General features: G+C 44.3%; 1 protein-coding gene and 1 pseudogene across 20 annotated transcripts in view; one reads left to right on the top strand and one right to left on the bottom strand.

Annotated features, from left to right (window-relative positions):
• The window catches only part of SYNE2 (spectrin repeat containing nuclear envelope protein 2), a 348050-nt gene that overhangs the window by 31271 nt on the left and 299794 nt on the right, over positions 1–16985 (bottom strand). For 19 of the 20 annotated variants that reach the window (XM_089907796.1, XM_089907794.1, XM_089907801.1 and 16 more), the window contains 4 exons: positions 7344–7506; positions 1576–1763; positions 914–1064; positions 382–564 (listed from right to left, as the gene is read on the bottom strand). In XM_089907796.1, the coding sequence (XP_089763922.1) occupies positions 382–564; positions 914–1064; positions 1576–1763; positions 7344–7506 (685 nt within the window). Of the gene's footprint in view, positions 1–381; positions 565–913; positions 1065–1575; positions 1764–6679; positions 7216–7343; positions 7507–16985 lie in introns of those variants that run through there. The other variant, XM_089907812.1, reaches the window with a different exon arrangement.
• LOC111173077 (small ribosomal subunit protein uS2 pseudogene) lies at positions 13387–14489 on the top strand (annotated as a pseudogene).

Here is a 16985-nt window from a genome sequence, read left to right as displayed (position 1 = left end):
TCGTCTCAGACTAAGAGGTACCTTCGCCCGACCCGGTGACGGCAGCGCCCCAGACTGGGCAGTGTGTGGGCTGACGTGACACCCTCAGGGGTGACAGGAGTGGAAAAAAAGCGATGTGTTGGTAACACAATCCCTTGAATAAGCTCTGCCTGAGAAGCCTATTCCGAGGCAAATAACTTCACTTTAAAAAAAAAAAAAAAAGGAACGCTTTTTGGCAGCTTTGCGCTTAAACAAAAGGGAGGCTGTACTGGAAGAATGTCAAGACAGCTTAGGCCTCAAATGAAATCTACCCGCTGCTTTGTTACAAGCCTGACATCACATATCCGACCCCCTCCACCTCCCCAATATCTACAAATGACCCGGTGACGTAGAGGAGGTTACTCGGAGTCTCCGCAGGATGGCTGTGACCCGCTTCTGGAGGTTGTCCCAGCGCTGGTTGCCCTCGTGCACCATCTGCTTCAGTTTGCTGGCCGTGTCGGTGCGGTTCTCGCGGGCCAGCCGCCGGTACTGCTTGTTGATGAGCTCCAGCTGCGTGAGCCTCTCGTGGATCTGCCGCTGGAAGGCCTGTGGCAGGAGGGGACCCTGTCAGTGCCATAGCTGCAGGGCCCCGGGACACCCCTTCCAGGCCCCAGACCACCTGCCTCAAGTGTCCATCCAACGGAATGGCCACAGAGGGCTGGCTTCACCCGTTCTTCTGACACTACTGAAGAACAGACTTTCAAGTTCACGGCCTGCGGTTGGCATAAATCGGTAATGCCCCACAAAGCCGCTGGAGCAGCTGATGGCGGGCTGGGGACTGGGCGGCCGGGGCCAGAGGTGGGGAAGCCTGCCACTTATGGGAAGTCATTTAAGCCGGCCCCGAGCCCGCCGCATCCTTGGTTATCAGGACCACTGGGCTGGGGAGGGCCTTTACCTCGAACCTCTTCAGCTCTTCTTTGGCAACGGTGTACAGCACCTCGGAGGAATTCGGGCAGGCCGCTGTCCTCTCGGCGGACTTGAGCCAGTCCTCGAAGCGGGAGTAATCATCTAAAAACTTCTGCCAAAGCCGCCATGTCTCCTCAATTCTAACAGGAGGAAAGCAACTCAGTACAAGCCATCCACGTCAAGCCGAGCTTTTACATGGCTTTTTCTCCCCTGACTGGTCCCAGTCCCAGTCCCCCTTGCACTGGCACTAAATATTTAGGGGGAGAGACCCTGCTACCCCTTCCAGGAAATAACCGGAGACATCACTTTGTGGTCAGGACACCCCCCCTTCTGGGAGCACCAGGCCCCTCAGAGCTTCTGCTTCACAGAGGTCACCCAACAGGAGACAGGCGTCCTCCACTACTTAGAGCTGGGACACATCAGCACAGTGGCCACCTGCTGTTACACCCCAAGACACAGGAGGGCTGGGGAGAGACAGGACCCTGCCTGTATTCTCCTTGAATGATCCCCTTAATAAGGACTGGCCACACCTACTGAGCCTTCCCCGCCAATACTTGGCACGCCCCTCAGTGAAGCTAACAGAACACAGTCACTGTTATGTAGGTCAGTCGGGAACACGCAGTCGGCATCCAGAGGCAGCTCGGTCCTTACTTCATCCGCCGCTCCATGGACATGGCACAAATGTTCCTCCAGCGCCGGTCCAGGCTCCTGGTGGTCTGCTGGACGGAGTCGCACTCAGTCTCGTTGGCACAGGCATCGGAGTCGTGCAGGAGGACGTCGCAGATGTTAAACACAGACTCCACCCCTGCACTGTGCTGTTCTATGTCTCGCTGCAGGTCCTACAACGATGGGAGAGTAGGAAGCACACTGAGGTGCTGGTGGCAGTAGTGGGAAGGTTCCCCCTGACCCTCTTCCAGCCCGGGGGGCACGGTCCTGTGTGCATTTCTACCTGGGACTTGGCAACATAGGCTGAGTCTCTCTCACCTTTGGGCAACCCCTGTGCGACAGTATCTGACACAAGGCCTAACCGCGGGCAACAATGGGATTGATCTGTTGAACTAACTATGTGAGGGGGTAGGAGGAGTGGGGATTCCCTCCCCTGAGAGCCCAGCTCCCCCAGATTCTGGGGAGTCATGCGATCTACTCCGTACCACCTGATCCCAAGGGCCTTCAATTTAGACTTGACTTTGGGGAGGTCTTCCTCGGAAAACTGACTTATCTTCAACAGGACCTAAAACTTCAGCAACAGAAACTCTTAACCTTTTATGGGTCACAGAATTCTTAAATCTCCTAAGACCTCTGTACTATCTTCATACACCTCCACCCCCCAAACTGTGCTCGCAGCTGCACGGTGTCCACAGCCTCCCTAGGAGCCTATCCTGGCTCCATGGGCCCAAGGGGTAGAGATGCTGCCCTCCAGCTGATGGAGTCCAGTCACGGCTGTAGCTCGGGGAGGGGGCGGGGTCTCTGGAGTCTTGTCCCATGATGGGGAGAGTGCTACTGATTCAGGAAAACGAAGGGTCACCAAGAAAAACATGCATGGTCATAGGAAAAAGTGGAAAACTTGTTTAAGTATCAACATGGCATTTTCAGTTATCACCCAGGGAGTGTTCCTTCTACACACAAGGGCAGGGCTGGGGGAAGGGCGAGGTGAGGTGCCTGTTTGTTTTGTCATTCTGGATGAGCCAGGCCTCTCCTGATATCCAAATTCTGTGATGAGTGACATGAGACCACACCACTTGTCTTAGTACCCAAATTACACTGTGAAATAGATGAAGTTAATAAGCTGCTACTAACTATACAAGTTCCCTGGATTCAGCATAGTCCATTTTACAGGAGGGATTATTTTATAAACAGTGGCTGCCACTGTCTACAGAAAAGCAGCATGAAGTTCATTCCAGGTCACCTCAATATTTAACAATTTTGGAGATTACGACTGGATTACTAGATAGGACTAATGTTTTCTTACTGTTCTTCTGATAAATGCACATTTGGATAATTCTGTGTCCAGGTGGAAATGAAAGAATAAAATGCTAACACTCAAATCAAGTTTTAAATCAAGCAGTTCTCAACACAGATCCTAACTGATGAAAAATGAGCACCTCAAAGTTATATTCAGAAGAAAATGTGCTTTTCAGTTTGTCACCCTGTGTGTCCTATGAAGAGAGATGTGCAGGTGATTTTTTTTTTAAGCTTTGCAGTCAGTCTAAGACAAATGTCTGAAATGCTGCAATGGGGGCAGTCATCTTGGGGTCAGTGGACTAGCTTTATAATTAATAGGTTTAAATAGAATTCCAGGTTTAAGAATTCTTACCCGTTCACAGAATTGCCACAGGCTTTCCTAAAATTTACAGATATTGATAAACAACCTTTTAAACTTTTTTTGCCAAAATAATAAATAAGGAATCCTAACGCTGGTGCTAAATAAGTAATATTGACAATTATCATTGAAAAATGGTACCTGCCCCTGACCTCACCTGGTAGGGTTGGGTAGGATCTGGTTGAAAAGCACTGAGAAAGTCTAGTCTATGGATAAACACGAATGCCATGTATTTTAATAGCCTCTTTGCAGTTACTCTCCATTTTTTACTCAGCTTTTATTGAATGAAACAGCTAAAGAAAACTGATTTATATAAAGGGTAAACGATGGCAAGAAATGAGCTCTCTGATAATTTACAAAAGACCATGAACATCTTGGCTAAAAAAGGAGTCCAGAGTTTTTCAAAATTTCCAAAACAAACTTCTAATACACCACAAAATGGCCTGCTGATACTGTAGCATGAACTAGTTAGTTGTCTTGTAAAATATAAAATAAAGTAGTGGACCATATTTTAAAACACAAACCACTGAAGTACTGGACAAGTGACATTTTGCAAACTGAAATGATCCCACCACTAGTACCCATTGAGGCCCGAGTTTGCACAATGACTGGATTTCAAAAGTGTTCAAACGCAGAGACGAATCCGACTTAAGAAACAACGTAAAACAATGTGAAAGACTTTTGCCAATGGTTCTGGAAACATGAGTGCCTGTTTACTTTGTTTTTCTGCTCCTGAGTAGGTGACACAGAGCACTGAAGCTGGGAAAGGGCTGAGGGAAGTTGAGGATCAGTGAGAGGACATGGGGAGAAACAGGAAACCAGAGCAGAGAATGCAGCCAGGAAGAATAACACAAAAGGAACTAGAAAAAATGAGATATAGGGGGGAAAAAAGGAAAACCAGGAAGGCAGAAAACCATGTTGTGTGTTGTGGGAACCCAGGTGGTGGCTCCAGAGTGTCTCCGTAGGAGGGGCTGGGGGTGTCAAGCAAGTCCAGCAGGGTGGTCCTGGGCAGTGGATGGGCTTTGGCATGAAGCTGACTTGGCCACTGGGGAGGGGACTACTGGTAACTATAGGGTGTGGGGGTAACGAACCCCCCAAGCCACCATCAGGCACCCCTGGGATGCCTGGGAACCAGGCAACCAAAGAAAACTGGAGAGAGATGCTGAAGACTCAATGAAAGTGGTCCATGGTTTAAACGTGTCACAAGGTGGCCACCACTTCCTTTGCATTTTGAAGATGATCTATTCTACAGGAATAACAATACAACACTTATTACCTAAGGAGTTTCACATAAAGAAGAGAAGCAAAAAAGACTTTTATAAGGTCTGACCCCTTCTGCACCAGGCCCCCAAGGACGTTATAATGAGGGTCCAGGGACATCATGGCGCTTTATCACTTTTGGGCCTGAGGGCTTTCGCAGAAGGCACTACTAGATGATCCCAAGAGTTTGGGTCTTATTTCTGGAAGCAATCAAGCAATTTATTATATTTAAATCAGTGACAGAAACACAGGCAAGGTTTTTAAAAAATGGCCCATAAATAATTATTTTGTGTGACACATTTTCTGTTTTTGGTGGAGCATTTAAGGTCTAGGTTTAGTTATAATTTTGTTTTTTTTAATAAAAATACTACAGGTTTCCTCAGGACATCTGTGGTAGGCAGAATATTGGCATCCCCAGAACCTGTGACTATACTAGGTTACATGGCAAAGGAGAATTAAGCGTGCCAATCAGCTGACCTTAAGATAGGGAGATTATCCTGGATTATGTGGGTGGGCCTAATGGAATCCCAAGGGTCCTTAAAAGTACAAGAAGAGTCAAGCAGAGGGAGAAAGGCTCAGAGAGATGCACCGTTGCTGGCTTTGAAGATGGCGGAAGGGGGCCATGGGCCAGGAAAGGCAGGCAGCCTCTAGGACTTCAAGGCAAAGAAATGGATTCTCCCCTAGAGCCTCCAGAAAGGAAAGCAGCCCTGGTGACACCTTGACCTCAGCCCTGCGTCAGATTTCTGACCTCCAGAACTATAAGATGATAAATTTGTGTTCAGCTGCTAAATCTGTGGTCATCTGTGACAGTGGCAATAGAAAATTAATACATCCAACTTCTTCACAGCAAAGTGGTCCTGAATACTAACTCCATAATTTTTTTTTTAATAAGAATTCCATGATGGTGATTCTAAATTCTATAAATTGGAAACCTTCAAATCAACCAGACTGAAATTATATACCATTTCAGTATAGGAACACACATGGCCAAGAGAATGGCAGCTGCTCCAAACTGTACACTCTTGGGAATAAATTCCCTGCAATTTAATGATGTTTTGTCACACATCAGATTTATAAAATGTTAACACACGTTATTAGCCCCTGCCAAATTTAGCCACGGGCTAAAGGGAAAAATGTTGTCAGCTTTTGTTCTATTTACCTGAAAAGACTCACCAGTCAGGGTAAATGGTTATTTGCAAGGCCTGTCTATGAAGAGACTATTCAAGAAATTCAACCTAATGGATCAATCTTGTAAATAAAGCTGATAATGTTCAGTAGCCCTTTACTGATAAGGGCATTAAAATCTCTGCAGTGTCCATTAACATGGTAGTTATATCAATATTCATTTCTCCACAAAGCAAAGACAGAATATAGATGACCTCAGTGAAAAAGACATACTTAAATTTCTGAGGCTAAGTGGAAAAACCAGTATTTTTACTTTGCAGCATTGCTAAATCATACTAGTTTGAAAATCAGAGAATAGGCATTATTCAAACAGTAATTGTAATAGGATTAAATAAAGATCTAAGTCCAGAGTATTATCAAATACTTAGCTCTATTTCGTGGTAGCATGAGATGTTGCTTATTATCATGAGAAGGACTGACCTGACCTCAAGAGAATTTATAATCAAGGGGTGGCCTTCAGGCTTTGATAATCTGATGAAAAAGTTTCAGCCCCCCAATTCTGTCTCCAAGCAGCTGGGATATGTGAGTGAATCGGTGTGTTGACAGACAACAAACACCAAGGCTTTGAAGGAAACATGAAGAAAACAGATACAAGGCTGTGACCTTGGTAGCGACCATATTGCTCATATGGTTAAAACGGAATCTGCTCACAGGGCTGCGAAAAACAAGTGAAGGAAAGCTACTAAAAGAATAATATAAGCTTAGCTATTTTAAAAGTAAAGAGGGGGCTTCCCTGGTGGCGCAGTGGTTGAGAGTCCGCCTGCCGATGCAGGCCGGTCTGGGAAGATCCCACATGCCGCGGAGCGGCTGGGCCCGTGAGCCATGGCCACTGAGCCTGCGCGTCTGGAGCTTGTGCTCCGCAATGGGAGAGGCCGCAACAGTGAGAGGCCCATGTACCGCAAAAAAAAAAAAAAAAAAAAAATATATATATATATATATATATACATATATATATATATATATATATATGTATATATATATATATATAAAAAGAGAAGCTCAGGCACTGCATATGAGAATGAGCATGTAAACGTGAGCCTATGGAGGGTAGGAGAGTGGATTTGACAAGTCAGTGAGACCAAAAAGCACCTGCCAGGTTAGGGGCAGGATTCGGTGGTGTTTAAATTGTGGAATTTCCAGGGTTGGCTAAGAGGGGATATAACTGATGACAGAAATGCACTGAACATTGCAGGAGAGGCTTCCTAAGCTATTGGTCCAAACATGCTCCTTCTTCCACACACCCCCGAGCGCTCCCCTTTTCTTGAAGCTCTATCAGACCCATCAAGTGTTGTCCCATGAAAACCTTCTTTGGTTGGAAAAATTATTTTTCTTTCAATTCATTGCCAAAACTATAGTAACAAAAACAGAGATTAAAAAAACCTTATTCACCGCTAAGATTAAGGTCTGCATCTTCAACATTATTCAAAGTATTTCACAAAGAGCAACATGAATGGTGGTGGTGGGGTGGGCACTCAAGAGATGGATGCCTCACACCGCCAAGAGCATGGACAGGCAGGCAGCTTTCTCTGGAAAAAACATACCAGTATTACAAAATATGAACCCACTAAAATGCACAGCCAGTGCGGGGATAGTTTGCATTAGCAGACCCTGTGAACACCTAGGCTCTGACAAAAGCCCATTCTCACTTCCCCACCTGCTGTTCAGCGAGCCTCTTCTGGATCTCTTGATCATCACAGACATCATAAACCACAGGCTTAGAGAGCTCAGACTCGATCCGAGCCAACCAGGTGCGAAGGTTGCTCATGTTTTTGTCTAACTGCTGAATAAAAGCGAAGGTCTCCTTCAGCTTCTTCACCCTAAACATATTTGCAGCAAAAAAGAGGTGGAAAACAAAAGCATAATGTTTAGTGGTGAGAAGAATGCACCCAAAAGCCTGCTGGAGGTTAAAAAGTAATCATCACTGGTTACTGATTTTATAGCAGGGACTAATGCTCACGTCGCCAGAGTTTTTACACAATATGGGACAATTTACAGAATTGCTGTTCCAGCTGATTTTCAAATGGACTAAGAGATAATCTACCCATGCAAGTATGAAGTCCTATCATTCTCAGGGTGGGATCCCCTGAGACCCAGAACATCTTTCTGGGGTCTCAGAGGAGATAGGAGATGCCATTTCTTTCTTTCCAGGTTAAGATCACCACATGTGACTTGTCCAGTTTCTGTTTTGGGTATCACCAAGATCACAGCAGCCAGGGACCTTTCCTGATGGGTAAAGACGTTACACACCTGGCTCATTGGTGGTACCTGGCCTGCGATGCTTCTCATGGGACCCTCTTCTTGAGCAAGTACAGAGCATGTGCCAAACCCCACCACGTCCAGCCTGAGGGGCTGGGGGTGCCGTACACATGGAACCAGTCCCTCCTAGGGCAGCTGTCTCAGCCAAAAAGGGAGGGGTGGACACATCATCTACAAGCACAGTTGCAGCTCCATCTACATGACCAATCTGCCTGGCTCAGCGTGGAGTGGATCTGAACTAAGACACATGGCGTCAGCATACATGGAGAGCTCCCGGGCACGCCAAAGTGCTGTCACGGGGAAATGATGCAGGGGCTGAGGAAAAATGATCTCCATATAGATCCTGAAAGAAAATGTTAAAATCCTCAAGCAGAGGGAGTGAAGGCTTGTTCTGGTGATCTGTGGGCTTTTTAGTTAATCCCAGAGACTTGAAGTAATGGCTACAATGGAAAATTCCCGCTTACTGATACTCATGTTACAAAGTGCTATCAGAACTGCATCCCAGGGACTGGAAAGAGAAACTGGGGCACTGACTCCTAACTCACAGGAAGTGCCCCACCTTCCCTGACAGCAGCATCTCTTCCTTGACTGCCTGTGAACAGCTTCCTGCTGCCCCCCTCACCCTTCTCCCAGCTTCTGGTTCTGTAGCCGAAGTGTACAGCAAGTCTGATTCTCGCTCAAACTCTTCCACGGTCCTCGCCTACCCCGACATAGCAGTTTAACGCCCTGACCTTTCTAGTTCCTCAAGCGGTCAGTGGCCTCTCTGTCTCCAGCCCTGCACTCTGCGAAGTGGCTCCCCTCCCTTCTCCTGCAGCTTCTACCACTGTTCTCTCCGAGATCAGCTGAGGGCCCCTCGACCATGTGCTCCTGCAGCCCTGTGTCTGCACCCCTCGTTGACTGTGCCCATCTGGACAGAGCCCACACCAGCCAGGCTGCATGGGGCTACCTCTGTGTGCACAGTACCTCCAAGACCGCCTGGTCGCCAGGAGGCATTGACAAGCATTTGCTGAATGAATAAATGTGTGTAATAATCCACTCCATGTGATTATTTAATAAAACCACAGGGTTGTGAGTGTTTATTATTTAAGTAAACCAGAGAGATTTGAGAAGATGGCGGAAGAGTAAGACGCGGAGATCACCTTCCTCCCCACAGATACATCAGAAATACATCTACATGTGGAACTGCTCCTGTAGAACACCCACTGAATGCTGGCAGAAGACCTCAGACCTTCCAAAAGCCATGTGGAGGACAGGCTCTTGGTGCTCCAGCCAGGCATCAGGGCTGTGCCACTGAGGTGGGAGAGCCAACTTAAGGACACTGGTCCACAAGAGACCTCCCAGCTCCACATAATATCAAACGGCAAAAATCTCCCAAGATCTGCATCTCAACACCAGCACTCAGCTTCACTCAACGACCAGCAAGCCACAGTGCTGGACACCCTATGCCAAACAACTAGCAAGACAGGAACACAGCCCCACCCATTAGCAGAGAGGCTGCCTAAAATCATAATAAGGCCACAGACACCCCAAAACACACCACCAGACGTGGACCTGCCCAGCAGAAAGACAACATCCAGCCTCATCCACCAGTACACAGGCACTAGTCCCCTCCACCAGCAAGCCTACACAACCCACTGAACCAACCTAAGCCACTGGGGACAGACACCAAAAACAACGAGAACTATGAACCTGCAGCCTGTGAAAAGGAGACCCCAAACACAGTAAGATGAGCAAAATGAAAAGACAGAAAAACACATAGCAGATGAAGGAGCAAAGTAAAAACCCACCAGACCTAACAAATGAAGAGGAAATAGGCAATCTACCTGAAAAAGAATTCAGAATAATGATAGTAAACTTGATCCAAAATCTTGGAAACAGAATACAGAAAATGCAAGAAACATTTAACAAGGACCTAGAAGAACTAAAGAGGAAACAAACAATGATGAACAACACAATAAATGAAATTAAAAATACTCTAGAAGGGATCAATAGCAGAATAACTGAGGCAGAAGAACGGATAAGTGACCTGGAAGACAAAATAGTGGAAATAACTACTGCAGAGCAGAATAAAGAAAAAAGAATGAAAAGAACTGAGGACAGTCTCAGAGACCTCTAGGACAACATTAAATGCACCAACATTCAAATCATAGGGGTCCGAGAAGAAGAAGAGAAAAAGAAAAGGACTGAGAAAATATTTCAAGAGATTATAGTTGAAAACTTCCCTCATATGGGAAAGGAAATAGTTAATCAAGTCCAGGAAGCACAGAGAGTCCCATACAGGATAAATCCAAGGAGAAACATGCCAAGACACATATTAATCAAACTGTCAAAAATTAAATACAAAGAAAACATATTAAAAGCAGCAGGGGAATAACAACAAATAACACACAAGGGAATCCCCATAAGGTTAACAGCTGGTCTTTCAGCAGAAACTCTGCAAGCCAGAAGGGACTGGCAGGACATATTTAAAGTGATGAAGGAGAAAAACCTACAACCAAGACTACTCTACCCAGCAAGGATCTCATTCAGATTTGATGGAGAAATTAAAACCTTTACAGACAAGCAAAAGCTGAGAGAGTTCAGCACCACCAAACCAGCTTTACAACAAATACTAACAGAACTGCTCTAGGCAAGAAACACAAGAGAAGGAAAAGACCTACAATAAAAAACCCAAAACAATTAAGAAAATGGGAATAGGAACATACATATCGATAATTACCTTAAATGTAAATGGATGAAATGCTCCCACCAAAAGACACAGACTGGCTGAATGGATACAAAAACAAGACCCGTATATATGCTGTCTACAAGAGACCCACTTTGGACCTAGGGACACATACAGACTGAAAGTGAGGGGATGGGAAAAAGATATTCCATGCAAATGAAAATCAGAAGAAAGCTGGAATAGCAATTCTCATATCAGACAAAATAGACTTTAAAATAAAGACTACTAGAAGAGACAAAGAAGGACACTACATAATGATCAAGGGATTGATCCAAGAAGAAGATATAACAATTGTAAATATTTATGCACCCAACATAGGAGCACCTCAATACATAAGGCAAATACTAACAGCCATAAAAGAGGAAATCGACAGTAACACAATCATAGTAGGGGACTTTAACACCCCACTTTCACCAATGGACAGATCATCCAAAATGAAAATAAATAAGGAAACACAAGCTTTATGATACATTAAACAAGACGGACTTACTTGATATTTATAGGACATTCCATCCAAAACCAACAGAATACACATTTTTCTCAAGTGCTCATAGAACATTCTCCAGGGTAGATCATATCTTGGGTCACAAATCTAGCCTTGGTAAATTTAAGAAAATTGAAATCGTATCAAGTATCTTTTCTGACCACAATGCTATGAAACTAGATATCAATTACAGGAAAAGATCTGTAAAAAATACAAACACGGGCTTCCCTGGTGGTGCAGTGGTTGAGAGTCCGCCTGCCGATGCAGGGGACACGGGTTCGTGCCCCGGTCCGGGAAGATTCCACATGCCGCGGAGCGGCTGGGCCCGTGAGCCATGGCCGGTGTGCCTGTGCATCCGGAGCCTGTGCCCCGCAGCGGGAGAGGCCACAGCAGTGAGAGGGTTGCGTACCGCAAAAAACAAAACAAAACAAAACAAAAAAGCAAACACATGGAGGCTAAATAATACACTACTTAATAACGAAGTGATCACTGAAGAAAACAAAGAGGAAATCAAAAAATACCTAGAAACAAATGACAATGGAGACACGATGACCCAAAACCTATGGGATGCAGCAAAAGCAGTTCTAAGTGGGAAGTTTATAGCAATACAATCCTACCTTAAGAAACAGGAAACATCTCAAATAAACAACCTAACCTTGCACCTAAGGAAATTAGAGAAAGAACAAAAAACCCCCAAAGTTAGCAGAAGGAAAGAAATCATAAAGATCAGATCAGAAATAAATGAAAAAGAAATGACGGAAACAATAGCAAAGATCAATAAAACTAAAAGCTGGTTCTTTGAGAAGATAAACAAAATTGATAAGCCATTAGCCAGACTCATCAAGAAAAAAAGGGAGAAGACTCAAATCAATAGAATTAGGAATGAAAAAGAAGAAGTAACAACTGATACTGCAGAAATACAAAGGATCATGAGCGATTACTACAAGCAACTCTATGCTAATAAAATGGACAACCTGGAAGAAATGGACAAATTCTTAGAAATGCACAACCTGCCGAGACTGAACCAGGAAGAAATAGAAAATATGAACAGACCAGTCACAAGCACTGAAATTGAAGCTGTGATTAAAAATCTTCCAACAGGGCTTCCCTGGTGGCGCAGTGGTTGAGAATCTGCCTGCCAATGCAGGGGACACAGGTTCGAGCCCTGGTCTGGGAAGATCCCACATGCCGCGGAGCAACTAGGCCCATGAGCCACAATTACTGAGCCTGCGCGTCTGGAGCCTGTGCTCCGCAACAAGAGAGGCCGTGATAGTGAGAGGCCCGCGCACCGCGATGAGGAGTGGCCCCCACTTGCCGCAACTAGAGAAAGCCCTCGCACAGCAACGAAGAGCCAACACAGCCATAAATAAATAAATAAATAAATAAATCTAAAAAAGGGCAAAATTCCAAAAATCTTCCAACAAACAAAAGCCCAGGACCAGATGGCTTCACTGGCAAATTCTATCAAACATTTAGAGAAGAGCTAACACCTATCCTTCTCAAACTCTTCCAAAATATAGCAGAGGGAGGAACACTCCCAAACTCATTCTACGAGGCCACCATCACCCTGATACCAAACCAGACAAAGACGTCACAAAGAAAGAAAACTACAGGCCAATATCACTGATGAACACAGAGGCAAAAATCTTCAACAAAATACTAGCAAACAGAATCCAACAGCACATTAAAAGGATCATACACCATTGTCAAGTGGGGTTTATTCCAGAAATGCAAGGATTCTTCAATATATGCAAATCAATCAACGTGATACACCATATTAACAAATTGAAGGAGAAAAACCACATGATCATCTCAATAGATGCAGAGAAAGCTTTCGACCAAATTCAACACCCATTCATGATAAAAACCCTGCAGAAAGTAGACATAGAGGAAACTTTCCTCAACATAATAAAGGCCATATATGACAAACCCACAGCAAACATTGTCCTCAATGGTGAAAAACTGAAACCATTTCCACTAAGATCAGGAACAAGACAAGGTTGCCCACTCTCACCACTCTTATTCAACATAGTTTTGGAAGTTTTAGCCACAGCAATCAGAGAAGAAAAAGAAATAAAAGGAATCCAAATCGGAAAAGAAGAAGTAAAGCTGTCACTGTCTGCAGATAACATGGTACTATACATAGAGAATCCTAAAGATGCTACCAGAAAACTACTAGAGCTAATCAGTGAATTTGGTAAAGTAGCAGGATACAAAATTAATGCACAGAAATCTCTGGCATTCTTATACACTAATGATGAAAAATCTGAAAGTGAAATTAAGAAAACACTCCCACTTTTCATGCCAGATAAGGGTCCATATGGCTTTGTTCTGGATTCCCGTTGTAACTTAAAGGGAAACATTAACAATGTCCGGAGCCCTTGATGTCCTGCAAATGCAGGAGGAGGATGTCCTCAAATTCCTTGCAGCAGGAACCCACTTAGGTGGCACCAACCTTGACTTCCAAATGGAACAGCACATCTACAAAAGGAAAAGTGATGGCATCTACATCATAAATCTGAAGAGAACCTGGGAGAAGCTTCTGTTGGCAGCTCGTGCCATTGTTGCCATTGAAAACCAGCTGATGTCAGTGTCATATCTTCCAGGAATACTGGCCAGCGAGCTGTGCTAAAGTTTGCTGCTGCCACTGGAGCCACTCCTATTGCTGGCCGCTTCACTCCTGGAATCTTCACTAACCAGATCCAGGCAGCCTTCCGGGAGCCAAGACTTCTGGTGGTTACTGATCCCAGGGCTGACCACCAGCCTCTCACAGAGGCCTGTTACGTTAACCTGCCTACCATTGCTCTGTGTAACACAGACTCTCCTCTGTGGTATGTGGACATTGCCATCCCATGCAACAAAAAGGGAGCTCACTCAGTGGGTCTGATGTGGTGGATGCTTGCCCGGGAATTTCTGCGTATGCGTGGCACCATCTCCCGTGAACAACCATGGGAGGTCATGCCTGATCTCTACTTCTACAGAGATCCTGAAGAGATTGAAAAGGAAGAGCGGGAGCAGCTGAGAAGGCTGTGACCAAGGAGGAATTTCAGGGTGAATGGACCGCTCCAGCTCCTGAGTTCACTGCTGCTCAGCCTGAGGTGGCGGACTCGTCCGAAGCTGTGCAGGTGCCCTCTGTGCCTATTCAGCAGTTCCCCACTGAAGACTGGAGTGCTCAACCTGCCACTGAAGACTGGTCTGCAGCTCCCACTGCTCAGGCCACCGAGTGGGTAGGAACAACCACTGAGTAGTCTTAAACTGTTCTTCCACAAACTCTTAAAATGGAAATAGGTTGATGGAAAATAAACAGTTTCTAAAAAAAAGAAAAGAAAAGAAAAAACCACTCCCATTTACCATTGAAACAAAAAGAATAAAATATCTAGGAATAAACCTACCTAAGGAGACAAAAGACCTGTATGCAGAAAATTATAAGACACTGATGAAAGAAATTAAAGATGATACAAATAGATGGAGAGATATACCATGTTCTTGGATTGGAAGAATCAACATTGTGAAAATGACTCTACTATCCAAAGCAATCTACAGATTCAGTGCAATCCCTATCAAACTACCACTGGCATTTTTCACAGAACTAGAACAAAAAATTTCACAATTTGTATGGAAACACAAAAGACCCCGTATAGTCAAAGCAATCTTGAGAATGAAAAACGGAGCTGGAAGAATCAGGCTCCCTGACTTCAGACTATACTACAAAGCTACAGTAATCAAGACAGTATGGTACTGGCACAAAAACAGAAATATAGATCAATGGAACAGGATAGAAAGCCCAGAGATAAACCCACGCACATATGGTCACCTTATCTTTGATAAAGGAGGTAAGAATATACAGTGGAGAAAAGACAGCCTCTTCAATAAGTGATGCTGGGAAAACTGGACAGGTACAAGTAAAAGTATGAAATTAGAACACTCCCTAACACCATACACAAAAATAAACTCAAAATGGATTAAAGAACTAAACGTAAGGCCAGACACTATCAAACTCTTAGAGGAAACATAGGCAGAACACTCTATGACATAAATCACAGCAAAATCCTTTTTGACCCACCTCCTAGAGAAATGCAAATAAAAACAAAAATAAACAAATGAGACTTAATGAAACTTCAAAGCTTTTGCACAGCAAAGGAAACCATAAACAAGACCAAAAGATAGCCCTCAGAATGGGAGAATATATTTGCAAATGAAGCAACTGACAAAGGATTAATCTCCAAAATTTACAAGCAGCTCATGCAGCTCAATAACAAAAAAACAAACAACCCAATCCAAAAATGGGCAGAAGACCTAAATAGACATTTCTCCAAAGAAGATATACAGACTGCCAACAAACACATGAAAGAATGCTCAACATCATTAATCATTAGAGAAATGCAAATCAAAACTATAATGAGGTATCATCTCACACCAGTCAGAATGACCATCATCAAAAAATCTAGAAACAATAAATGCTGGAGAGGGTGTGGAGAAAAGGGAACACTCTTGCACTGTTGGTGGGAATGTAAATTGATACAGCCACTATAGAGAACAGTATGGAGGTTCCTTAAAAAACTACAAATAGAACTACCATATGACCCAGCAATCCCACTACTGGGCATATACCCTGAGAAAACCATAATTCAAAAAGAGTCATGTACCACAATGTTCATTGCAGCTCTATTTACAATAGCCAGGAGATGGAAGCAACCTAAGTGTCCATCAACAGATGAATGGATAAAGAAGATGTGGCACATACATACAATGGAATATTACTCAGCCATAAAAAGAAACAAAACTGAGTTATTTGTAGTGAGGTGGATGGACCTAGAGTCTGTCATACAGAGTGAAGTAAGTAAGAAAGAGAAAAACAAATACCGTATGCTAACACATATATATGGAATCTAAGAAAAAAAAAGGTCATGAAGAACCTAGGGGTAAGACGGGAATAAGGACACAGACCTACTAGAGCATGGACTTGAGGATATGGGGAGGGGGAAAGGGTAAGCTGTGACAAAGTGAGAGAGTGGCATGGACATATATACACTACCAAACGTAAAATAGATAGCTAGTGGGAAGCAGCCGCATAGCACAGGGAGATCAGCTAGGTGGTTTGTGACCACCTAGAGGGGTGGGATAGGGAGGGTGGGAGGGAGGGAGATGCAAGAGGGAAGAGATATGGGGACATATGTATATGTATAACTGATTCACTTTGTTATAAAGCAGAAACTAACACACCATTGTAAAGCAATTATACTCCAATAAAGATGTAAAAAAAAAAAGTAAACCAGAGAGTTGTGTGTATTTTTAATTTTTACTATTATCTTTTTGCACCCTACTATCAACCAGATCGACCTCGGGGAATGACTTCTAGCTCCATCTCTACTTCCAATTAGCTTTATAATTTAGAGAAAATCCTTCTACCTCAGCCCCTCATGTCTAGCAGGCCTCTCAGGTCCCTCCAGCTTCAGGGAGGTGATAGCATCTGGGCGACATTCAGGCCAGAGCTCTGGAGGTGAGCAGACCCAGATCTAAGCCCCATTGTACCATCTATAAGCTGTGTACCCGGCAAGGTACCTAATGTTCCTGATTCCCAGTTTCCTTGTTAATCTTCAAATTATCCACCTTGTAGGGGGTTCTGAGACAGAAACAAGAGGATGCATGTAAAGCCTTTGGCATAAAGTAAGCACTCACTGTAATACTAGTTCTTATTACTGCTGACTGGGATCACACGCTGCTACGGTAACGCCTGATTTACACGGTATTGGCCCTCACATAGTCCTTTTATAAATATTTTATCCTCAACAGTGCCATGAGGTAGGCAAGCTTGGAACGAGGCCATGGAG

This window comes from Delphinapterus leucas, chromosome 2, assembly GCF_059928025.1.
Source record: "Delphinapterus leucas isolate spDelLeu-1000000601 "Yukka" chromosome 2, BTC_Dleu_Yukka2, whole genome shotgun sequence".
NCBI lineage: Eukaryota > Metazoa > Chordata > Mammalia > Artiodactyla > Monodontidae > Delphinapterus > Delphinapterus leucas.
Note: the sequence above shows the minus strand (reverse complement) of the source record. Positions and strands in the feature narration are given on the sequence as shown.